The sequence below is a fragment of the Amborella trichopoda genome, chromosome 4 (genome assembly GCF_054954075.1).
Source record: "Amborella trichopoda isolate Santa Cruz 75 chromosome 4, AtrichopodaSantaCruz75HAP2 v2.0, whole genome shotgun sequence".
NCBI lineage: Eukaryota > Viridiplantae > Streptophyta > Magnoliopsida > Amborellales > Amborellaceae > Amborella > Amborella trichopoda.
In genome coordinates this window covers 50,511,683-50,538,268 of record NC_142339.1, presented here as the reverse complement: position 1 = coordinate 50,538,268, position 26,586 = coordinate 50,511,683, and the positions used below count along the sequence as shown (strand labels likewise).

The following is a 26,586-nucleotide window of genomic DNA, read 5'->3' as shown; positions in this document are numbered from 1 at the left end:
TATTACATGTTTTCTCTAGATCAATAAAGTTAACGTGGATATCTTTTTCCTTCACCTTAAACTTCGCAATCAGTTGCCTAAGTAGAAAAATAACCTCAATTGTTGACTTTCCTGACATAAAAACAAATTGGTTTTCAAATACACTTGTTTCATGCCTTAGTCGTTGCTCAATCACTCTCTCACAGAGCTTCATAGTATGACTCATAAGTTAGATCTGTCAATAATTCGTACGATTCTCTATGTCTCTTTTGTTATTTTAAATAAGTACCATAATACTTTTCCTCCATTTGTCTATCATTTTCTTCGTTCTCAATACCTTGTTGAACAACTTTGTCAGTCAGTCAATGCCAATCTCCCCATGTGCTTTCAAATCTCTATCGGGATTACATCTGGGTCTAAAGCTTTTCACATCTTCATCATTTTCAAAACTTCTTTCACTTTCTACATCCTAATACTGCGAATATATTTATGATCTCCACCCTCGTTTATAGCAACATTTCCTTCTACCACTATGTTTCCATTGTGTTCGTTATTTAATAATTGTTGAAAATAATTTTTTCACCTTTCATTGACCTCATCATCTTTTTCTATGACCTTTGATCCTCACTTTTAATGCATTTAATATGATTTAGATTTCTACATTATTTCTCTCATTTTTGCTTATTTGAAGATATATTTTTTTACCTTCTCTTATTCGCAGTTTATTATATAAATTATCATATGTCTTAAGTGTAGCTTTATTTAATATTTAACCATTTTTAAAAAAAATTAAATTCTTATTAGTTTTCATCGTTTCTATTACACTACCAAGTTTTATAACATGTTCTTTTTTTGTTAATGGCTTTCTAAACCTCATCACTAAGTTTCCTTATAATGCAACCATACTTCTAGAAAACCATGTTTTGGTATTTGTATGACCTAAAATGTTGCACACACACTTTCTTCATCTCACTAATCAAATCCCCCCCCCCGGCCCAAAAAAAAAGTTCAATTTGAATCCTAAATATAATCAAAATGAGCCCCATCAAACAACAAATCTAGACCATTCATTTGGTGAATTTCAACATTTTGGCCCTTACAAATTCAAAATCTTTTTCTTTTTTTTTAACATTATTTATCTATTGATAATAAAGCCATCTAAAAAAATTGGAAAAAAAAAAATCCTTATATGGCCTAGATCTAAGTATCTTATCAAAATGGACATCCTATGTTAATTGGGCTAAAAAAATAAATTTTGGGTTGCGTTTTCAAATTTTTATTTTTTGATGATTGTTCCTTAGATTGAAAAAATTGTATATTTTAAAATTTGGATCAAACAAATGGCCCTAACATAGTTTTTGAAGATTGTTGTATTATATATATATATATATATATATATATATATATATATATATATATATATATATAGGTGCAGTTGGCATACAGATGCATCCGTAGCTGTAGAGGTAAAGTGCACCTTCAAATTTTATCATGGAATATAATTTTGATGTAAAATGTTCTTAGGATTATCTCAAAAACTATTTTTATATCTAATTATAAAATTTTAAATTTAAAAAATGGTTAAAATCAAATAGATCTATCAACATAAAGAAATCTTGAAAATGGACGGTGTAGATAATAAGCTGTAAAATGCACTATTTTTTAGACTTAAAATCTTTCTATTTTTCATGGGCATACATCTCGATGTCCAGATGATCAATCAAAGGGTTTTTCAACATTAAAACTACCTTTTTCAATAGATTTTTGAGATGCATCCGTAGTTCTAAATTATAAGGTTGCATCCTTATAAAAACTTTTTCATATATATATATATATATATATATATATATGAAAAATTCTTCCCAACGCCTATAGGCGAAAATGAACAGTGATTTCACCTATCCTCATCACCGTCCAAAGTTCATCGCACGGTCATGATTGTCCAGTTGCATTTTATTTTTTCATTTTTTTCTACAACTTGGAATAATCTAAAATTTGGAGCGCGTGTACATCTTAGTGAGGCGCACCTAATAAAAATATAAAAAAATAATTCACAAAATATTTTCTTTCAAATAAAATATTTTTTGAAATTTTTCATAGGTTCACCTATTTTTCATGAACACAAACTCCAAATTTTAGATCATTCCGATTTATAGAAAAAAATTAAAAATGAAACACTACTGGCTAATTGTGGTCGTACGATGAAATTTGGACGGTGATGAAGGTAGGCGAAATTACTGTTCATTTTCGCTTATAAGCATTTTGTAGTATCTTCCTATATGATATATATATATATTCTAAACAATCAAATTAGAGCCTACCTCAAAAATTTCTCTAGAAGATATTGTTTAGATGCCCAAATATCCTCAAATTGATCATTTTGACATCAAGATGTATGTACATGAGAAGAAAATGGATTCGCAGTTTTGGAAATAGTGTATTTTGTAATGCATTTTTGGACCACCAATTTTTAAGATTTTCAAGTTTTCATAGATTTGTCCATCTACACTATTTTTTAAGCTTTAAAATTTATAAATAAAGATGAAAATATAATTTAAGGCTAACATAAATATTTCCAGTGTTGAAACCACATTTCTCAACATTATTTGAAGGTAGGCTCTAATTTGATTGTTTAGAGCCTAGGCTCTATATAAACTGCACCATGTAGTGATTTCATGCAATAGTTGTATAGTAATATAATGCAACAACCTTAAAAAACCATCTCATCGTAATATAATGACCATACTCTAGAAACCATATTCGTGGCATTTGTACAACTCTAAAAATTACACACACTCTTTGTCCATCCCAACAACCAATTTCTCAAAAAATTAAAATTCAATTTGCACTCTAGATGTGCTGAAAATGAATCCCCTCCAACAATTAGCTCATCCATTTGGTGAACTTCAGGATTTAAACCTATTTGAACTCAAAATCAACTTTTTATGTTTTAATATTGTTCATTTAATAATTATAAGAGGTTTTATACAATGAGACTATTTACCTATGAAACAAAGAGGTCACAATTACTTTACAACCATTTGATGTGAAATCTAATATCTTAGATGTGTCATAAAGTTCAAGACAATTTCTTTTGAAATTTAAGTTTGTTCAATAAAATAAAAACAACTATCTAATTTCACATCCAATGGTCAAGATTAATTGTGATTTATGATCAACATGTATTAAAGATAAACGGTCTCATTGTAACCTCTCTAATAATAAAGCCATCTAAAAATTTTGGAAAGAGGAAAAAATTCTTCTAAGGCATAAATATAAGAATCCCCCCAAAATGGACAGCCTATATAAATTGAGTTAAAAAACACTTTCTGGGATGTGTTTTCAATTTCACTTTTTGTGGTTGTTCATTAAAATAAAAATTGTACATTTAAAATTGAGGTCAAACAAATAGCACTAAACATACTTTTTGAAGATTGTTCGACATATAATCTTTTGCCTTAACCAAACTGTGTAAACCTGCGAGTTTATATATGTCAAAATAACAGAGTTCAGGCCGTAGGTCAACGTTTCAAACTTCTTTTTCCCAAAAAGAACTTATAACTTCTAGCCCTGCTGGCCAACTGAAAAAAGAAAATGAAAATTAATGGCAATAGGTTGGAATTGGCGATCATGGAGGGCACCCTGTTTTAACTTTACAAACTTTGGGCGAATAATAAGTCAAATGCACAGCTGTATTCATCTTTTTGTTAAATAAGTTGGATCAAAATCTACAATAACAGGCACTTTTGCATTTAACTATGGCTTTGATCCCACAGTTGGATTTGGGTCTTGTGTATATATGGCTCCTCATAATTCTATATCATGCCTTACGCAAATCAAAGGTTTAAAGCCCTTTGATGTCCTATCTTGGGCTTTTGTTTTGAATAACCTTCGAAATATATGATTTTTCTTTTGTCGTTTGATAACCTTTCGGGTGTATTATTTTTCTTTTATCATTTGTATTGCCTAAAACAGATATATTCAAATTTCCAGCCTCAGGTATGAAATGATATGGAAAATAATCATATAGGTTAGCTCATATAAGACAATTGGGCCGTTGGATTGGTGGGCAGCACGATCATGAATGTCCAAAAAGGAGGAGCTATTCCATGTGCATGATGGAATGTCTCCACCCTTTCGATGTCCGTGATTACCTTGCCCATTGATCCAGCGTAGCCCCAATTTTGGCAGTTCTATACAAGCCATAAAACAACAGTCTTATGCAGGTTCTAACCCAAAACAAACTTCTTGACAGTGATCAAGATCCTTGCAATCAGAACTCGGTGATGATATGGCTTTGACAAAAATAAGACTTTGAAGATGGACAGAACGCACCAGCTTTATAATCAATAATCAGATTTTACATAATAACTGTACTTTTCTTACAAGACTGAGGCGTTACCTGCCCACAGTTGAAGTTGATGATGCATTTCTACATCTTGTAAGCACGCATCAGTGTCACTTGTAAAACCAATGGCCTGCATTTTGCATCACTACACACTTTCTGCAACCCCCATCTCTATCCAACCTCGTTATCATGTGTACAATGAACCAGCCGCTGGGTCCAACTTCAACCTGGTTTCACAGTGATCAATACCAACTCTCAGATTACTCAAAACTGGTCATCTCTTTGATCGAAAGCACCCAGTTAACCTCTCCCAAAACCCAGGATGGGCCTCGGGAGTTTCAACAGGCTCCTTAAACCTGGCTTTCTCACTTAACTCTTCAAATGAATCCACCAAGTTTTGAAGCCTAGCGACAAATTCTATCAAGAGAGAAGCGAAAGTAGCTAAAGACAAGGCACTAGCACTCTCATAAGTCCTCTCCTCTTCAGTGTCCTCGGTCCCATCAAAGCTGAAAGAGTTTCGCGAAGGCCATGATATCTGCTTTTGGAACACCTCTCTGTTGGGCCCAACATGGGGCTTAGCATTCGCACTCAGGTTAGCATTAGGATTAGGGCTAGGAATAGGACTAGGGAGTCGTGGGTCCCAGCTCTTGGACAAGTGTAGAGGCCTGAGATCAAGAACAGTTTCGCTACGAGACTTTATTCCAAGGTAGTGGAGATTTTCAATTTGATCACTTTCTACTATGCCTGTTTCTTGGACATCATTACGCTGGGGTGCAATCTCCCAACACTCGGAGTTGACGAGAAGGTAAGAGCGCTTATCAATCTTCTTTTGGAGTTCTTCGGCTGCCTGATGAACTTCTGAAAGGATGTCCTCTTGGCCTAGTCTCTCCATTGCCTTAACCTTCCTTCCGAGCTCACGTAGAACTTTGGCACCCTCAGATCCCACCCTTTGCATCTCATTACTAAAAACAAGCCTCCTCTCTGGGGGTGCCTGTAGTTGTAAACTCATTAATTGTTGAGGATGTGAAAGGAATGCATACATGGGAAGAATACAGCATAATTATCATTTTGTTTATGGAAAGTATAACTATGGGAAAAACCATAGTTCACTGGGTCACCACCATCACATCCAAATATTTAAGAGTGGAGCCCTCTGAAACAGGAAATGATCCTAACTGCAGCTCCTACTCTCCCCCATCCATTTGATTGGGACTGATGACCCCAATGAGTTACGAGTATATATCACTGTCAATTGGATTGCCATAAGCCTCCCCATATATAGCAGAATATCAAAATTTGAATGACAAACAAACAAATAAACAATGCTTTGCGCAAGTTTAAGTTTGTCAAAGATCTCTGAAACTTTATTAAGGTAAATGCACCTAGCAAAGAAGAAAATGGTGAAAATGAGCATGCATTGAAAACTTGATCCCAAGTAGAGGGATCCTAAGGAGCTCCTAGCAATAAGGACAGCATTTTGAAATGGTAATTGGTGTTCATCCCAACTCCCACAATGTGAAACTATAATCTTAGGTTTTGTCTGGGATCGATAGGTAAGGCAGTCATGTGTGGTTACACCATACAGTAGGAAAGAAAAAATTCATGTTTCCAAAATATAATGTAAAATGCTGCTTATTAGCCGCATTCTGCAATACAATAGGAACGAGATTGTATAACCTAGAGCTCACAGCCAACACCATGTCATGTATTATGCCCCAGATCCATTCCAAAAGCATTACCAAACACAACGTGAGCTTTCAAAGAGAGAGGGGAAAAAAAAATCAATGGAGCTGCATGAGCAGGAGAGATGCAAAAGTCTGAACCAGCATCAGTTGGAAGGTACCAAACTGGCCTTCCCGAAGAACTAAGGATTAAACATGGCTTGAATATGGTTCCTTAAAATATACAAAATCAATATTATCCATATGATTTTCCATTTATCATAGTAGAATTTTTTGTAAATCATAAGATTCTATTTCTATCATCCTTGCCACAAAAGAGATATATTCAATGTCATTTCTCGTCTGGTAGCCTCAGAGTGGCTTTAGAAGGAAAGGCAGCCTTCCAAATCCTCCAAATCACCATCCAGAACCAAAAGGGAGAAACAAAACCAAGAAACAAAAAGTTCAAGTCGGTAAAAAATTAAATCGAGTCGAGATAGGATTTCATTTATAGTGCAGTCAAACTTGGATGAAAACTGAACTAAAATTCCATCATCTAAGGTCTGCTCCAAACTACACATGAACCCAAGTTTAAAATATGGCAGTGCAACTAGTGTGTGCTATAGATGTTGCCAGTATGGTGGTTCACACTTTAATCATCATCATCGTCAAAGCCTTATCCCAACTAATTGGGGTAACCTACACGAATCCTGGTCTGCCATTGTGCTCTATTAAGGGTCACACCCTTAGTGAGCCCATAAGTCCCCATATCTTTCCTCACTACTTCTAATTATGTCCTTTCACGCCTACCCCTTGCCCTTTTTAAGCCTTCCACTTGAACTAACTCACACCTCCTAACAGGTGTTGTACTGGGTCTGCATCATACATGGCTCCCCTCTCTCAACTTATCGTCTATTGGTGCAACACCTAAATTTTTCTGAATGTATTCATTTCGAATTCTATCCCTTCTTGTCTTGCCACTCATCCATCTCAACATCCACATTTCCACTACACTCATTCTACGGATATTTTGTTTTTTGAGTGCCCAACATTCTACCCCATAGGGCAAAGCTGGTCTCACTGTTGTCCTATAGAACTTACCCTTCAGCTTCATTGGTATGCGGCAATCACATAAAATTCCGGTTGCACATCTCCCCTTCGCCCACCAAGCTCTAATTCTATGTGCGACATCTTCCTCAATCTCTCTATTTTCTTGGACTATTGACCCAAGATATTAAAAGTGCGATCTTTTTGGCATTTCTTGGCCATCAATCTTAACTACTTCCTCGTCTTTACTCATATTATTACTAAACTTGCATTCCATATACTTTGTCTTTGTCTGACTAATTTTAAAACCTTTAGAATCTAGAGCATCCCTTCCCAAGTTCTAATTTTGTGTTGACACAGTTTCGAGTCTCATCAATCAAAACTATATCATCTGTGAACAACATGCACCACGGTACCTCATCTTGTAAGTGCCTAATTAAGTCGTCCATAATTAAGACAATGAGGTACAGGCTCAATGCGGACCCCTGATGTAGACCTATTGTCACTGAAAAATTACTCGTCCCTCCACTACTTGTTCATAAACTAGTTAGCACTCTATCGTACATATCTCTCACCAAGTTGATGTAATGTCTAGAGACTCCTTTCTTCTCTAATACCCACCGAATCAAGTCTCGAGGTACTCTATCATATGCTTTATCTAGATCAATAAAGACCATGTGGAGGTCTTTTCCCTTTGCCTTGAACTTCTCAATCAGTTGCCTAAGTTGTTGACCTCCCTGGTATAAAACCGAATTGGTTTTCTAATACATTTGTTCCATGCCTTAGTCGTTACTCAATTACTCTCTTCCAGAGCTTCATAGTTTGATCCCTCGATAGTTCACACAATTTTGTATATCTCATTTGATCTTATAAATAGGTACCACAATACTTTTCTTCCATTCGTCTGGCATTTACTTTGTTATCTGCAACTTGTTGAACAACTTGGTCAGCCAATCAATGCCAATCTCCCCCATGCACTTCCAAACTTTTATCAAGATTATCATCTGGTCCAAAAGTCTTTCCTATCTTCATCTTTTTCAAAGCTTCTTTTACTTCCAATATCCTAATCCTACGAATATATCTATCACCTCCGCTCTCATTTATGACAAGAGTTCCTTCTACCGCTATGCTCCTATTATGTTCGTCATTTAATAATTTTTTAAAATAAACTCTCCACCTTTCGTTGACCTCTTCATCCTTCACCAAGACCCTTTGAAGCTCACTCTTAATGCATTTAATATGATCTAGATCCCTGCACTTTTTCTTTCTCATTTTTGCTAATTTGAAGACATCTTTTTCACATTTTCTTGTTCCCAATTTACTGTATAAGTTATCATATGCCTTAAGTTTACCTTACTTATTAGTCGATTAGCATTTTTCATAACATTTTTATATTCTTCTAAGTTTTGATCATTTCTATTATTACACTGCCAAGTTTTATAACATGATTGTTTTCCGCTAATGGCCTTCCGAACCACAAGGTTCACACTTCAATCCTGAACCATAATACCTAGGACAATGGTCTATTTGCCATTTCAGCGAACCACTTGAAGAAAGCGGCACAAAAGCACAGATGGATGAGAAGCAAACTTTTATGCATAAGGTTTTACAATATGGTGGATATATAAAGTTCCAATTTTTTTTTTTTTCAGAAAATAGTGTATGATAAAAATATTAGACAAAAGGGAAAAGTCAGAAATTACACAAAAAATAAAGGGGAATAAAATATTACACAAAAGGGAGACATGGTTCACCAATTGCAAAATAAATATAAACACAATGAAGAGAAAAATAAATTCTTTAGTTAAATTTTATGATTAGTTATTTATCACTAATAGTAAAATGCTATATTTCTAAGACACCACTACGCAACGAATGTGATTCACAATGGCCTACATACAAGGTGCAAGGTTCAAGGCCATGGCAGGCTGCATGCTTGCTGAGCTTGTGTTCTTTGTGAAGGTGAGTGCATTGGACTTGATCATATGTTAGGAAACTATTATTGACTACTTTTTTCATTGTAAAAAAACCAAATTCAATGTCAGAGATTGTTGGAAATATAAAAATCGAGGCTTAGTTCGCCTAATCACACAGCTCATATCTTTATTCAAGAAAGATGCCCAAGAGTTAGGGCATTTTTGGCCAATCTCCAATGAAGAAGAGTTAATGTTTGGGAGGGTTCATATACCCAGGTACCACTTAGACCAGATCAATTTAGTCTAAGGGCATTCAAACTAAAACTTAAGAAATGGGAAATTCCAATCCAAAGTAAAAAAAAAAAACTTATTTTGGAAGAAGTAAATCAAAACCCCATTATACTAATCCATTTGTACGAGTATGATGAATGATGGTTTGCTAATCCCAGAGCTGGTGCTCCCCCCACCTCAAAAACCACTTTTGATGTTTGCAAGGGACCCAAAACTGCCTGTGATCAGTCAGTCTTCTTCACTCCAAAAACATTCTCCAAAAAGAAAACAACAATGGTTTGGAGCTCAGGAAACCCCAAACTATCATTTCCCATATAGAATTAACTTGCACTTTATATGGAAAATGTTTTATAGAATCACAATATATAGAGTTCATCCATATTTTAGATAATTACTAAATAACATATAAACTGGAACCATGTTTTAGGTAGTGAATAGCAATATGGGCATGAATTAGCAATGCCCATTATTTTTACAGAAGTTCATAAATTTAAACATATATGCATAGAACATATATAGATACATCATAGTTTACGAAGTGCAAGATTATGCCTTTCTTATTTTATAATTTTACGCCTAGATTCCCAGGAGCCCACCAAGGCAGGTCCTAGTGGCAAGCACTTCCAAGCAAGGTCGAAAAAAACACATTGAGGGCTCCAAATGCGCATATATGCATTTACTTTCTCCATTTGTGTATATTTAAGAATTTTTAGTTCTTGAATGGTGTAAAACAGATTGAAATCATTGAATCACATTTCACAATTGTAATAAGTCAGTATCAATGTAATATCAAATTAAGTAAGAATAAAAAGTCTTTTAAGATATAACAATGATATTTATGGATCCATAAAGCAATGAAAACAATGAAATAGTAAATAACTGAAATGCAATAGAAGTCAACAACCTAAAGTCCATAGTTCATAAGCTCGAAACTCCATAAACATTCCAAAATCCAAAGTTCCAACTTCCAAACTGCGAATGTAGTGAAAGTCGCAAAAGCAAAAAGATACAAAAAGTGTTCACTAAGAATTTGTAGTCAACCTACCGAATCTCATAAAAAAAAGTGAGATTCATAATGATTTCTCAAACTTCTCAATTATTTTTAATCTAAAAAAAAAAACAATCATAAATCCGAGGTTTTTTATTTTCTTGTTCTTTTTCTTCTTCTTTTTTCTCCCGGTTGGGGTAAGAAACTAGTTTCAAACCAACTTTTGGGGGGATTAGGATATGCAATCCCCCACCCCAAGAGGGGGAAATGACTAAATGGCCCTTGTCCTAGGGCATTTTAGCCATTGGGCAAGAGCTGGCACCTAGGCCACACAGGGAGGGCCACCTAGGTCTTGATGGGGTGCCCTAGCCCCATAGGAGGGGTGGGAAGGCCTTCTAGGTGCTAGGCAGCCTGTTTTTTGAACAATGCTTCTGAGTGGGCAGCACCAAAAACCTTGGACGGCCATCAGCTTTTCATTATTTGGTCTTTAACTAATAGATAAACACTATCCTCTTCACAGATGATGTGCTTCGCACTTTTCAGAGTAATTGTTTTGATGAAGTTTCAAGTACTTCAGCTCCCCCTTAATTCCAGAATCTGTTTCTTCTCTAGCCTTTTAATTTACGCTCATTGATGCATGAACATAGTTATGCATATATATGATACAAATATATGCAGACACAACATGCATGCAATCAACACATTATACTCATGATAATACCTGTCAAACATCACATACAAGAGGATCCCCGCTTTTAAACACCATGAGGGGTAGAAAGTCAACAGGAATTGATTAAAAGAGAGTTTTTCAAGACCAATAACTTATGGAAGCTCTAAAACCCTTTACCCATCTAGCTAAAAATAGTCACATCAACTGAGCCCCGGATAACATATTCCAGGGTACAAATTACATGCACAGTAAAATCCTAAAATATCCAGCCACAAATGAGTACAATTTATCTCCAAAGAAAATATTACAATGAAATAAACAGTTAAATTAACATACGGATACAAACACATATGTACATGCATGTCTGCATCAGCAGATGCATGTGCATACATGTAAAATAATGCATCACCAACACCCATGTGCATGCACCTGTAAACACTAATATGGATATGCATATCTGTGTAATACAATCATAGATATATTTGTACGCTTGCATAAATGCTGTGTATTGGAAATAAGTATCATATATAAGGTACTTGGGTACATATAAGAGGTATACAAGTAAGGAAGAATAAAACGGGCTGCCTTTCACCAAACACGCAATCCTAGATGGGCACCCAGGTTAAACCTTGCTCAATAATGGAAAATGCCCTAGTGAAAGGGAAAGTTTCATCAACTTCCACTTTTAAGGGAATTTTAAGGTGATTCAGAGGTTCATAGTCATCCATAACTTTGAAGATCGATGACCAAGCAACAAAGGTTAGTTTTTCATTTCGTATGTGAGATTTCTTCCTTTCTCCAAATGTCTACCACAAGTTCTAATAGGCGAGGGGATCCAAGATAGAACTATGGGTGTTACCTGGATAAAATAATAAGAACAAAATCCATTCTAATTTTTGTGGTAAAGTTATGAACATAGTGATTAATGGAATTATGAAACACTTCCCCGGTATTAAGGGGGATGTTGCCCTGTGTGAGGAGGTTCCAGGAGAGGTCTAGAAGGAGATTTTTTACTATTTGGATACTGAAAAAAAAAGTGGGCAAAAGAGGCAAGGATAGCATATTGAGAGTAGAGGTGAATGCTTTTTTGATGATGGGGATGATGATGATGAAGGGGAGATGAAGGGGAAATAGAAGTTCTAACAAAGGATTGTGGTTAGGGGAGCCTCGTATGAAGGGGCCAATGGATGTAACACACACACACACACCCACACCCACACCCACACAAACCCCAAAAAAAAAAAAAAAAGAAAAGAAAAATCCCAAGGCTATAGTAGGGAAAGGGAAAAAGCAAGTAACACTAACAAATAGGTTAAAGAGCCCAATCCCATATGAGCTGAAGAAGCCATTGCTTCAGAAGGAGATACAACTTAAAAGGCAGTACCTCAAGACCCATAAGGACGTGTGGATCCAATATGAGGTCACAACTACGACAGATCCATGGAGAGATAGGAGAGGTTTAATGAACCTGATGGTGACTTGTCCTTTAGGGACGATATTTGGAGGTCTATTGATGCATCTAATTAGATACATGATGGATAATTCATTTTTTCTTTTATTGACAAAGGTATTGAGGAGGTTGGGGAAGAGCGTGCTGTTCAAATGGTAACAGAGACGTTACAACCAATCTGGCTACTGCTAATCTGCTGTGCTAAAAGCAGCCTTGTATCTTTTGGACACCATGTGCAACACACAGCATAGATGTGCTTGAGGCTATTGGTGAAATGCCAAAGTTGAAAGGTACACTTATTAAGGCTAAGGCCATGATAGTGTTCAACTAATATTACGCATTTATCCTTAGCATGATGTGCAAGTTCACTAACATGACAGATTTAGTGAGTGATAGAAAATCTTGGTGTGGTGAGAAAGAGAGAGAAAGAGAACAAGGGAGAGAGAGAACCACGTGATATTGGTACATGATGCCTTGATTAATGGTACATTTGATAATAGGATTATATAATTTAAGGCCTCCAAGTGAACATTAGTAGGAACATGTATTAATTGGAATACCTGATTTACTGCAAAGGTAATGTCAGAATGAGTGAGAATATCTTAGCTCAACTCTCCCAAATTTTTCATTCTAAACCTATCATGGAGAAATCTCTTAATATTTGCAATAAGATCTTGAGAATTGCATGTGATTAGTGCTAATGAATAGGAAGTGATCCACTACAGTCCTAATAATTCCACATGCCTTTATTGCAAGATAAAAACTTTGAAACCAGATACAAGGGGCTGGCTTTAGACAATCAATAAATCTCTTTAGTTTGCATACGTATTTTCTCGGATCCATTTCACTAAAACCAAGAGACTCTCCACATAGACTTCTTCCTTTAACTCTCCATTAAGAAATGCATTCTTTACATTAAGCTAGAAGAGAGGCCTATCATACGTCAAGGCTAGGGATTAGACTATCCAAACCATAACAACTTCAACAACTGGGCTAAAAGTTTCTTCATAATCCAATCCATGCTGTTGATTGAATCCTTTTGCCACTAATTGAGCTTTAAATGGCCCAATACTTCCATCTAGCTTGTATTTTGTTTCACATACACATTTTCTGCCTAAAACATTCTTCCCAACTAGCCTCTTCACAATTTCCCATGCGTTATTCAGAAACATTGCCTTCCTTTCTTCAGGCCTTGCTTCAACCCATTTTGGAGCCCTTTTCCGATATAGTAGTTGGCAGGCTCCTTTTATTTAAGGGCCGCACAGATGAACTCTTGAGTCATTCCTCCATAGCTTATCCATCAGTCTATAGGGTGATGTACATGGGTAGACCTTCAGATATTTTGACTTGCTGCAGTTTCCCCAGTATTATCTTCTTCTCTCTCCAATTTCTCGCCCCTAATATAATATTGCTCTTCAAGTATATGTGCGGAACCAGCCTCCTCCCCTTTGTTTCATCTACGATAAAGAATTAACTTCTTGGAAGCAACATCAGATTGTTGCTCAGATGGAGGTTCCTCATCATAAGATATCCAAAATCTTCATCGGGTTGATGAGGAACATCCTCATCAACATTGTTCAACTGACAACTGTCATTGGAAGTGCATCGAGGTAGAACTGCCAGCCTTGTTTCACCTTGGTATAAAATCGTTCTAGGCAGGTTGCACATCCTCATTTCATCAAAGACAACATATCTTGCGATAAGAAAGTTTAGCGCTATTACAGTTGTGGCCTTTATAAACATCGGCATCATCATCATCATTATCAACATCAGAGCCTTTTCTCAACTATTTGGGGCCAGCTACACAAATCCATGTCCGTCATTCAGCTCTATCAAGGGCCATACCTTTAGTGAGGACTTTATGAACCGTCTTCATACCCAAAACAATGCATGCTTCCACTTTAGGCGAAAGTTTCTTCCTTTGACTCTTGATCAATATGAACCTCAGTGTGACATCCCAAAGATTGAAGAAATGAAAATCACCATGCTTACCATAAAATATATCATAAGGAGTTCGACCATTCAAAGCATTAGTGGGCAATCGATTTGAGACATAAACAGTTGTGTAAAGAGCTTCAATCTATAGGTATTTTGCGAATCGACAAGTGAATATCAAGGAAAGGGCAACCTTGCCAATGTACATTTTGGTTCCATTACTCTATTTTCTTGTGGAGTATGTGAACACGAAATTTGTTGTTTTTCCCATTGTTCTTCAAGTAGTTTTTAGATGCATGAGATGAGAACTTCCTTCCCCATCACAATGAAAAAACAAAATTCGTTTATGACAATGGTCCTCAACAAAATAGTATAGATAAATGTTTCGAATAGCCCACCCCAAATCATTGAGATAAGGCTTGAATAATGGTGATGGTGATGAGGATGATGATAGATATTTAAAATACTTGAGATTTATTTTTCCTTAATGAAATCCAAGTATACCGTGAAAAATCATCCACAAAGATTACATAATATTTGGTATGAGAAATATAAGCAACTGGTGAAGGTCCACACACATTAGAAATAAATTAATTCAAGAGCCGAGGAAGCTCTTTTATTAGTTTTGGAAAAGAGGATTTGGGAATGTTACCCAATCAACAACCATGACAAAGTCTAACAAATAGTTGGGAAAAGGCTTTGATGATGATGAATAAGCCTGACAAAATGACAAATTATGATACTCAGATAACGATGGGATTAAACCCTCTTTACATAACCTGCTGACTGAATCATGACTGCAATGACCTAGACAATGATGCCAAACATTGATATCCTCACTCATTTGAAATGAAGAGACTAACAATGGGAGCTTCCTCAATTCAACATTCAAGACATATAAACATCCTGGTCGATTTCCCTCAGTGAATGTCATCCCAGACAGTGGATCCTTCAAACAAAAAGGGGATGGCGCAAAAAGAAAGTTTGACTTATTTTCTTGAGTCAATTGAGAAAGAGAAGTAAGACTACACACATCGCCTCTCAGAAGGAGGCCCCCGAGTGAGCTGTGCTCACGTAGGCCCAAGGGACCAGATGGGTTTAAACCCTCTTTACATAACCTACTGATCGAATCATGAGTGCAATGACCTAAGATGGTGATGCCAAACATTGACATCCTCGCTTATTTGAAATGAAGCGACTAACAATGGGAGCTTCCTCAGTTCAATATTCAAGTCATATTAACGTCTTTGTCGAGTTCCCTCAGTGAATATCATCCCAAACAGTGGATCCTTCAAAAAACTAGAGGATGGTGCAAAAAGAAAGTTTTGACTTATTTTCTTGAATCAATTGAGAAAGAGAAATAAGACTACACTTGATTCTAGGGACTAAAAATAGATTAGACCTTCAGAACAATTTACAAGAAAAACATCTAAAAGAGGGTATATAAAATTAGGGTGTTCTTTTTTGGGATAGATTTTGAGATTTTGGTGCAGTTTTGTGATGGAAAGGGTTAAGAGTATATATGAATAAGTATATGAAACCCTAAAAGAGAAGAGAACTACGGTTTTGAGGAAGAAAATTGGAGAGAGAAGAGAAAGAAGTGCGTATAGAGATGATAAGGGTTTTAAAAGATGAGGATTTTAAAATAAGATAACTAGGGTTTTGAGGAGGGAAATTAGAGAAATATAATAAATATGCGCATAGAAAGAAAATTAGGGTTTTAAGAATTAAAGACAGAGGAGATGTAGAAACTTGTTTTAGGGTATGTGTGGAGAATGCTGGCTGCAATTTGTTGAGAGAAGGTTGAAGAAGATGGTTATTGTAGGCATGGTGGCTTGAAGGGCCCTTAAGATTGATGGTTTTCGAACTAGCACTAGTAACACGATAGAACAGCTTGGCACGAAGGGGAAGAGAGAGCAAGAACAAGGGAGAGAGAGGTAGAACGGAGAGAGAGGTAGAACAAGGGAGAGAAAGAACTGCACGAGAACCCCCTTAGATTTCTAACTACGGGGTGGGTGCCTCTTTTAATAAATACATATATTTTCATATTAAAAATATGCCCCTGACATATGATTATGATATCATGGTACAAAACAAAACATAAAATGACTACAACATACACTCAGTATTATTCTTAACAATGAGGCCCTGGGTGACAACATTTAAAACTTCTTTCTTAAGTCCACTGAGCATATTTGAGAAGACATAACCAATGGAAATGTATGGTCACTTCAGAAGAGTAGCTCTGGCATGCTTAAGGGAGGAAGGCCTAACAATCTTGCCAAAAAGTTTTTGGAGTGGGGTAGTCTTATTAATTAAAGTGCTTCTACCCTCAGTGAAAATCTTAAGATTGGTTGATAGTGAGGTCTAATCTGCTATGACCTTATATATGATCCACTGGATGGAGTTCAGAGGGAGATAGAAGAGGCTTTGCGTAATGACAAGAGTACGTATGGCCCAATATGGGATATTATAGATACAAAATGGGATAGGCAGCTTCATTACATGAAGCTAGGTACCTAATTGAACCAAAGTTCTTCTATTTGTCCTGAATATTAAGAGGAAGTATGCAAGTACAGGAGGCTTTATTAAATGTCTTGCGAGGCTAGCTCCCAGCAGTGATAACTAGGATAAGATATATGCTTCTGAGTTTTTTGGGTAATTCAGTGGGGAAGACCGGTACCTACCTGCTTTTCTTAATAGCTTAGGGAGTTACATTTTGAAGGTATTAATTGGGGGTGACAGCAGTTGGAATGGATACCACGATGTGGTAACTTTTAAGTTGATTTTGTAAAAGTATGCATTGAAATGGTGGTGAGACAAAGGACCAAATCAGATCCAGGTAACCTATTTAATTGAGCTAATTTCTTTAAGATTCATTCATTTTGCATAGTTTCATATGACGTTATAGAATATAGATATTAAGTTTAATCATATTATAGACTTATAGGGATTGCAATTTGTATACAAGTTGCATTTGTAGCCCAATTGTGGAGCCAACATTGGAGTAGTTCTCCAAACTTGCAAGGACGGCCATAAGGGAATTGGCACAGACGTATTAGCTTGGAGCTATGGTTTAGTAAAGAACAAGATAGGGAAGGGAAAGATAAAAAATTAGAGAAAAAGAAAAAGAGCCAGAGATAGAAGAAGGAGCACTTGCTGCTCTGGGGTTTTGAATAAAGTCCATAACAAGATGCTTCGTTATGTATGAGTACATTTCTTATATAACAAAAACGTAAACAAGACTAAATCATGACCATCCATCTAATCTAATCATAGTCATTTACTATAAAAGACTTTAAGTGAATAAAACGGCATAAAAGACTCTAGAAATTACTACTTTTGTTCCTAAGTGAATAAAAGGACTCAAGAAATAAATAAAAGACATAAAAATATTCGATGACTATTTTACCGTTCTGCAATTCCACTTGTAAACTTTAAGCTTGTCTCTCTTATCTAGATACTCGAGAGCAATATTTTGGGCTGCATCAGTCCCTCCTTCCTCAAAAGAATTTGCCTTCGAATTCAGCAGCTCATCGTCGAAAGTATCACCACGATATAGAATATGCTTGACATTGAAAACATCAAAGTGCAAATATGATTGGGAAGCTTAAATTTGTAAGCATTGTCATTAATCTTCTACAAAATTTTGAACGGTCCTACCTTGATGCAAATTGATATCAAGGCGTGCCACTGCACTGCATTCCCCATAGACAATTGGATTAATCATGTTTTGGGCCCATAAGGAATTGCCATACTTGTAGTACATAAAGCACAACATACTTGGTCCTTAACACATAGGAGAATACCATGAATTTTGAAGTGGCTCAAAATTAATGATGCATTACCCCCATGATTTCCTTCAATTCACACGTTATAATTAGATATAGAGGTTCTTCACTCGAAACAAAATAATGGTTGAAGCTGAACTCCAACATCCGGAATCATATATGCAACCATTCAATGGCCACCTTCTATATTTTTAACTCACTAGCAAAAAGCTCATAGGAAACTATCACCAAATCCTTGGAGCGCATCTCACATGATACTTCATATTCCGAAAAGACATGAAGAAAAACAAGGTCATTACTGCCACTATCATCTCCTTAATCTCTTTTTTTCACCTTCTTGTTCTCCATAGAGAGTATCAGCCATCAAATCATCATCAAAGATGGGACCCTCGTCAAAGATATGATCACTATCAAAGACAGGAACACCTAGTTCTTTATCAAAAAATAGGATCACTATTAAAAATAGGAGCACCATAAAAGATAAGACCATCCACTGATTCAAAGAATATTGAATCCGATCGAAGATTGGATCCATTTAATCATCTTCAAAATTATGCTCCCGTCGATGCCCTCGCATATCGAACCCATCTATGTAGTTTGACATGTCATTGGTCCATTCCCACTCAAACTCAGACTCCTATTCACGTCTATGTCCATAAAACTTCGAGATCTCAACCTAGACTATCCCTGTCCGTATGATCATTTACCTCTACCCTTGGAGCTTGATCAGGGAAGGGATTTATAGATCATTAGCATCGATTTCATCTCCTAAGACGAATCGTCCATCTGTGTCAAACACAAAGCTGGGGCTTCGACCAATCTCCGCAAATCTTCAATCCCTTCTTGCGAATTAGCATCAAAGGCTTCTTCGATTGCCGACTTGCTGCTTTTCCTCCTCTTCCTCTGTGTGGAGGCATGGTTGTTGATTTAGAACACAAAAACCAACGCCACAATACCGTTTGTACACTGCTATAGGACCATCCGTACACTGCTACAGTATCATCTGTACAGATCATCGGGCTCTGATACCAACTTGGCACAGACCTAGTAGCTTGGAGTTAGGGTTTAACAAAGAAGAAGATAGGGAAGATCCAAAATTAGATAAAGATTAAAAAACCAGAGATAAAAAAAGGAGAACTTGCTACTTTACGGTTTTCAATAAAGTAGTCCATAAGAAGATGCTTCATTATGCTCGGGTACATCCTACTCACGAAAATCCTAAAGAAGACTTAATCCTGGCTATTCAACTAATCTAATCACGGCCATTTATTATAAAAGACTTGAAGTGAATAAAAATACATAAAATACCAAAAATTACTAATTGTGCCCCTAAGTGAAAAAACGACTTAAGAAATAATAAACGACATATTCAATGACTAATTTGCTATTCTATTGTTCCTCTTGTAAACTTAAGCTTGTCACTTTTATCTAGATAGTCGAGAGCAGTATTCTAAGCTGCATCAAGAATTGAGACCTATAGCTCATGCGGTCGTTAGTGCCGTTGGTTGGAGTTATTTTGAGATGGTAAGTTTGCATTTTTCCATTTTGCAGTTTGCATATCACAAAGATCACTAGATTAGTGTTAGACTACTAGTCGATTCATGCGTTACTATGTTTTTTTACTGTAACTTTATAGTAAACTACAACTTGCAAGTTATAAATTTATAAGTAACTTCTACACACTATTAGTAGTATTCGTTTAGTAGATTATTAAACTATTAGGAATTTAAGATTATTACAAAGCAATTTACATTATAATTGAATTACTTTAATTCTATAAGTCTAAACTATAGTTCATGCATTTTTCCACATGTGCATACAAAAGAGAAGGAATAAATTTGAGCGAAAGAGGTCCAATGATTTAATCTTTGTCAAGTATAATTAAAGGCTATAGGAGTGTTTTGAGGATCATAAGACGAGGACTCATATTGCATCCATAAACTTGGATATGGTTCAAACCATATCCCTATTGAGGTTTGACTTGGGATATGGTGGAGGAGGCTTCAGGGCAAGCTTCTGAAGTCTGAATCTAGGAGGGCCACTAGATCAATGACCACCACTTCTAGTTCATAGAAGATGAGGGAAATAGAAGGGGAGGAGGAGGAGGAGAGAGGCCAATTCGCAAGAACCTAAGGAGGGACATTATGTTGAAGAGAATGATGATTTTGATGATGATAATCAAGAATTAAATGGAAGTGCCTGGGATGAAGCAAATGATTATGAAGAAGTTGATGCTTGAAGACTAAATTGCTATTAAATTCCTTTTCATCTTTTGTAGCATTTTAGTCTTTGGACTTTCACAATTCCCCCTATATTGTGGTTTGGAGCTTCAAGTTTTGCCATTATGAAAAATGCATAGAAATTAAAGTCCATAAACTATATGGACTTGTGGTTGTGGTCATGTATTTAAGTTATTCAATATTTGGTCTTTATGGATATTTGAGTGTTTTATGGAATCATGGATATCAATTGTTATATCTTTTGATTTACTACAATTTTGAAATGTGATTTAATATTTCAATGTGTTTTACAGCATTTAAGCACACATAAATGCATAAACATAAAAAAAAATATCTATATGAAAGAATGTTTCTTTCAATGTGTTTGGACCGCACATATATGCATATCTATCTGTATGCTTGAAAACATATATGCATACCTATCTTTCTTTAGGTTGTTTGGTAAGTTGTTCATTTCCTAATGCTTTGTTCTTTTTGGCAATGCCTTCATCATCTTCAAGTAACAAGAATCCGGCATGTAGGGAATGGGGGTGGGGCACAGGTGGTTAGGGGGGCAGATGCCTCAACACCACATCCTGCCCTCCATTCCCACCGTTAACATATCAAAAAAGAATCTGGCATGTAAATATGCTACACTCAAGAACCCTAAGAATTGAAATTGCATTATTTGTATTCTATGTGGGAATACTTATATGGGAGGTATTTTCCTGCAAAAGCAACACCTAGCCAATATTACCAGGAATGGTAACACATGCCCACAAGCAACTGATGAGATTGGAAGAGAGATTAGGGCATACATGGATAGAAGAATTCAAGTATTTGATGGCTTGTTTGATTGAGAGTTGAGAGTTGATCATCTTTTTCTTCTTTAAGTCATAAAATTGGACTTTGCCTCTTTGGAGTTTAAAATTAAAAGTTCGGAATTATGGATATTTTATATGAGATATAATGGATTGCATTGTTTTAAATGTTAATCATGTAAGACTTTTAAACTATTAAAGATTAGAAATTAGAACAACAGATATATTACTCTTTATCAGGCAATCAAGGAACTCAAAAGTCTCAAACAACTAATATAGAATAGATATTGAATAACTTAAAGTACTTACTATCACATAAATCACATTTATGTTTTTTTTTTTTTTTGCACTATTATATTTATATATTTTCAAATTTTTCAAATTTATTGACCATATTTGAGGTGATATGCCCACATCGCGACCGCATCGGGTCCTCACCCCGCATTTTAAAATATTGTGTTAGGCAATGGCTGTTTTCCCATTTCAAATCTTTTACTTTGCAATGTCCAGGCCTCATGTAAGAATGTTTCTTTAGTTTGCAATGGTCAAATACAGGCTTTGACAAGTGAAGCAAAGCATCACAATATTCGTACGCTCTATGACCAATTATATGGCAGACTATGAATGAATCATTGTAGGATCCCCAATCTAGCTGTTAAAGGCCAAAAGGAGTAATACCATTTATCTTTAGCTTGGAAACACCATGCATCTCAAGCTTACTCATGCAGTAGGAAGTCTAAAACGAGTGAAAACTTCTCTTTCTGGGGAGGAGAGTGTTTTACCCCCTTTGTGGGGCCTTGATGATAACTCTTCCATATCTAGAGTCCTAGGTACTTTGCTTTTTCTTGTTCTTTTTCTTTTTCCTCTTTTTGAGTGTTAACTTGGGACAGGTGGGATTCAAACTCTTGACATCTTGTTGTAGCTCCTCCTACCCTGAACACACTGCCAAGAGTCCTGTTGCCTCAGAGTCCTAGGTACCTCATGTTTGGCCAATCTTCCTGATTCTAAGCATGGTTGCAGTGGCTTGAAAGGAACAGTCTTGTTTGGAAATTCAGGGTCACAAGGTTTTCCCATTTCCTTTGCAAACACACCTTCAATTTTCTTGTTTTTTGTTCTTTGTTGTTTTCAAACATTTCTGGATCTCTTATCCTAATTCTTTTTCCTCTTGATTATTGGAAAATTCGGTTGGTTGAGAATTCTCTTCCTCTGCCAAACCAAGATGATATCCAAAGGAAAAATGATAGTGCTACACAGAAAAGGTTGGCATGACTTACGCATCACAAACGAATGTAGTTTTTTTGTCCTTTATCCTCAAAAACTTTGAAAGACCATTCATGCAATTAATTTATGCACAACTAAATAACTGGAGTAATTCTGAATTCTGTTGATAACATCAACTGATGTTCTTGAACACACTTTCAAAGGTACATGGTACATATCATTTCCGGATGAGGTAGGATACCATTCAAGTATGTAGAAATTTGCAATTGAACAAGAATCACAAGGTTGATATGACAATGGTAAGTACATAGCTAATAGTAAGAAGCTTAGCAAATTTTTAGAGGAGATAAAAAGGAAAATGCACTGATATGTTAACAGAAAAAAAAATGTTAAGATTTCAGATTTCAGCAAAAACCATCAAACCATACCGATAAGCCTCTCAAAAACAGGTCTTCCCGATTACCTTTTGGGTAAGGTGGCAATTCCAAGCCTACTGGCAACACATGAATTCAAGTTTATAAAGTTTATAAACATCTAATATTCATTGATGCTACCTCAACTATAACTTCTGATTACCATCTTGAAGAGTAATTTAACAACTTCAACCCATAAAAATTTATCTTAGTGACACAAGTGTTTAATGTAGGAACATGATTCATGTAGCTGATCCCAAATAATTGGCTTAAGGCTTGGATGATGATGATGATGATGACGAAGCAAGTGTTCAATATATATATATATATATATATATATATATATATTCAAGAACAGGGTCTAGTAAGGAACATCATAACTGTTGGAAGTCCATGTAGACTCAACATCAAGTTCTGTGGTTTGTTATTGATCTTCTCCAACACATGCTTAATGTTCCATAATGTCCTCTTATGAAACAATGCATATCATAATAACATCCATAAAGAGAACTAAGGCTCCAATGTTGCTTCAGTTTTTTGGTAGTATTGATGATCGGAAAATTGTTTCATGCGGGCTGGACCGCATTTCTACATGTGCGGTCCAGAAGTATAAAACATCCATCTTAAAAATGGATGCAAATATGTGGTCCATCTAAAAACAATTGAAACTAATGGTCCAAATTTTTTCTTAATAGAATTATTATTTCTAGTTTCTAAAATTTATTTATTTTTTCATATTCATGATCTCCATGTTAGAGATTACATATCCTCAAAAATTAAGTCCAAAAATCCATCTCAAAAATAGATTTATTAAGGACCCGCATTTCTACATGAGTGGGCGTGGCCCGCATGCTAACCCCGTCCTTGATGATTATCATTTTCTTTAAGGGGTTTGATAACCTATTTGGTAACCTCTCCCAAACTAGACATAAACCAATGAGCAGCCTCAAGTGTATAATTACAAAATCATGATTGAAATCACCTCTAATGACAAACAAACAAAGGCAATAATCCCTTGGTGGCAGTAACATCACATTTAAGCTGAATTCTTTAATCTGTCAATTGAAGTGAAATGTAGAAAAATGATTTAGGAGACCACAACTTCAAAGCCAATGAACTGATCCATATCTAGTCCTATATTTGGAGTGTGCTTCTCCATCTAAAGAAAATAGCCTTCTTTCCATGCAAAACATGAATATACTATACATCTATTCACATATTTCTATACGAGGAGAACATCTATGTGCATAACGTCGATAGAAAATGCGTAATTGCACTTTCGGGAAATTGAAACCAAAATTTTTCCAGTGCTGATCTATTGCTACTTCATTCCATATGATCAAGCATCACCGGTTTTCCAGCCTAAAAGTCTCAACTCCCAAATAAACAAATGAAAAAGTGGTAGTCATCCTTTAATTTTAGATGCAGTTTGACTATGAGTTGTGTCAGCTTCCAATGAGTCATTGCTATTTATACACTTCATTTAATTAGTATAAATTCACATCAGAACATGTTACCGGGTTTTCACTAAAGGGGGTAGAAGTTGAATCTAGTTCTTCCGAATCAGAATGCTTGGAAAGAAAGAAGAGCAATAAATACCTGTATCTCAGCCAGTAAACAGCCATGCAATGCCATCACTGTGAATGCACAATGCCTTAGAGCACCACTGACCATCACATAACTCTTCCATGGATACTTCAGCATCTTATAAGGTCCATGGGGTGGCTCCCAGACAGCAAATCCCATCTGTACAAAAGAGGAAGTTCATTTTTAAGATATGATCAGTGATAACAGGAGGTGCCTGAAAAGAAGTGGCATACCAGAGTATCCTCTTGACTTGTGGATTCCACAGCTGACCTATAGCCACTATAAACAGGGTCATCAGAGGCTTGGTATGTAAGAATTTTTGAAGAAATCCTATCATATTCAACACACTTAAGGTACCCTTCAACACAACCTGAAAATCAATTGTAAAATCAATAAATTAAGGTATATTAGTGGATGGAAAAGGTCAAAGAAAGAGTCCGTAAGAGAAATCCAATCAACTATATAAAAACAAACACAAAAAGGAAAGAAGACCAATTCAGGAACGTTTAACTACGATAAACGAAGTAAAGGAGACTAAACCTTCTAAAGACTTAGCAACACCCGTGAAATTTTTTACTACAAGGTTATGAAGGTCCTCGCCGGCCCAAATGGGATATATACAGATATTGACAGCCAAAGTCACACTGGCACCAATTACTATGAGTACAAAGCGCGTGATTGCTGTTTGAATGAATGTCCCTGTTCGATAACCAGACACCATAATGAAACAGAAGGTAATCAAGAATACACGGAACCCATATTCATAAGGCTTCATCTTTGGAAAGAGTTTTATAAAGGATGCTGCAAAACCTGAAACAAACAAGCAACGCCATTATAAAAAAAAAAAATGCTATAATATATATATATATATATTTATATATATATATGAAGTGGACTATGTAATAAATTTACATTCTGAGCTCCTATTTGAAAGCCAACCTGCAACAAATATGCTTATAATAAGGATCCCCTCCTCCCACTTTCCAGCAAGTGTGGATAGTTCTGCAAAGCCAAGGGCCAACCCTCCCGCCGTTACCGTTCCCAAGCCACGATTAAACCCCTTGCTAAGGGTTGCTCCTGAGAATGAACACCACTTGAAAATTCATATCATTTATGAAAATGTTAACCAGTTACCAGGGAAATCGGCCAATATATAGAGTATTACACAAGGATAAAATTGCTTGGATACTAAAATTGTGCATATAACATTCCCTCTGTAGAAATTCCATTGGTTTTGCCATTGGAACTGCAACACAATCTCCCAAAGACAGCGGTGACGCTTTAGGAAGGTAAGGGAAGGATCAAGAGTACCTCATAACATTCAACCAGACATAGATTGCTAGAAACCCTAATTCATTACCCAACAGAACATGGGACCAGTTAAAAAGACTCCATTTAAGAAAGTTTTTTCTTTTAATGGCAAGTAACAAGATTTCCAGTAGTGGAAGGGGCTGCAAAGAAAACACACATAAACACTAATTTGGGTCTGAAAACAATCAGCATAGAACACAAAAGCATCCCAAATTAAGAACAAAAATATTGACATAGCAATCCCAGCATGAGAAGTTTAAACTTTAAGGTTATTCAACATACCTATGCTAAACTCGAATACAACTACAACAGTGAAGATTGCCCAAATCGAATAGACAGATATATCCATGAATGGTTCCTTCAAGAATATAAGCAGAGAAACGATGGAAAGTGCCATGCCCACTTTTGCAGCAAATATTAGTTTTCGTGGATCCGACTTGCCAAATTGCCAACCATAGATAGCATTCTCACCAATACCATTCCAAATCTTCCTTAACCTGTCACCAATTCGAGGGAAACACCCACACCTTTTCCAGTCCCACCCCTCTGAATCAGAATCATACCCCTCCTTCTGAGAAAGGAGCCTCTGTGTGCTCCTCTCCATGAAGTTGTATCTAATTGATCCCATTTTAGGCATCATCTTGTCGTCTACTTATATAACAAAAACTACAAGATTAATTGATGGAACTCCTCCTCAGATTATACAAATTCCAGTAGTATCCTGTTAAGGGAAATGAGAAGGTAGAAGTGTAAATGTACAGAGAACGAAATAATGAAGAATGAATTAAAAAATATTTTAAACGATAAGCAACTTATTTGAATGACCATTTTACAGAGATGGGCTTTTTTGAAAAAAAGACATTGATTTTGCATAAATACAATTTCAATCCCTAACTTATCAATCAGACGAATAACCCAATATCAATCTCTGAAAGTCT

General features: G+C 35.9%; 1 protein-coding gene across 1 annotated transcript; it reads right to left on the bottom strand.

Annotated features, from left to right (window-relative positions):
• Positions 1-4,300: 4,300 nt before the first annotated feature.
• Positions 4,301-26,369, bottom strand: LOC18429068 (aluminum-activated malate transporter 9). The gene is made up of 6 exons (XM_006838361.4): positions 25,931-26,369; positions 25,277-25,414; positions 24,878-25,147; positions 24,571-24,707; positions 24,350-24,496; positions 4,301-5,318 (listed from the first exon to the last, which is right to left on the bottom strand). The coding sequence occupies exons 1-6, from the start codon at positions 26,286-26,288 to the stop codon at positions 4,602-4,604; spliced, it is 1,767 nt and encodes a 588-aa protein (XP_006838424.1). The 5' UTR covers positions 26,289-26,369; the 3' UTR covers positions 4,301-4,601.
• Between the last annotated feature and the right edge of the window lie 217 nt (positions 26,370-26,586).

Bases quoted from the DNA above. Each gene is read 5' to 3' on its own strand.
- LOC18429068 (XM_006838361.4), bottom strand. From the start codon at position 26,288: ATGATGCCTAAAATGGGATCAATTAGATACAACTTCATGGAGAGGAGC. The intron at 24,497-24,570 runs GTATGCCACTTC...TCTTTTGTACAG, and splicing joins CAAGTCAAGAGGATACTCTG to ATGGGATTTGCTGTCTGGGA. The intron at 5,319-24,349 runs GTATTTATTGCT...TTACAACTACAG, and splicing joins GTTTACTGGCTGAGATACAG to GCACCCCCAGAGAGGAGGCT.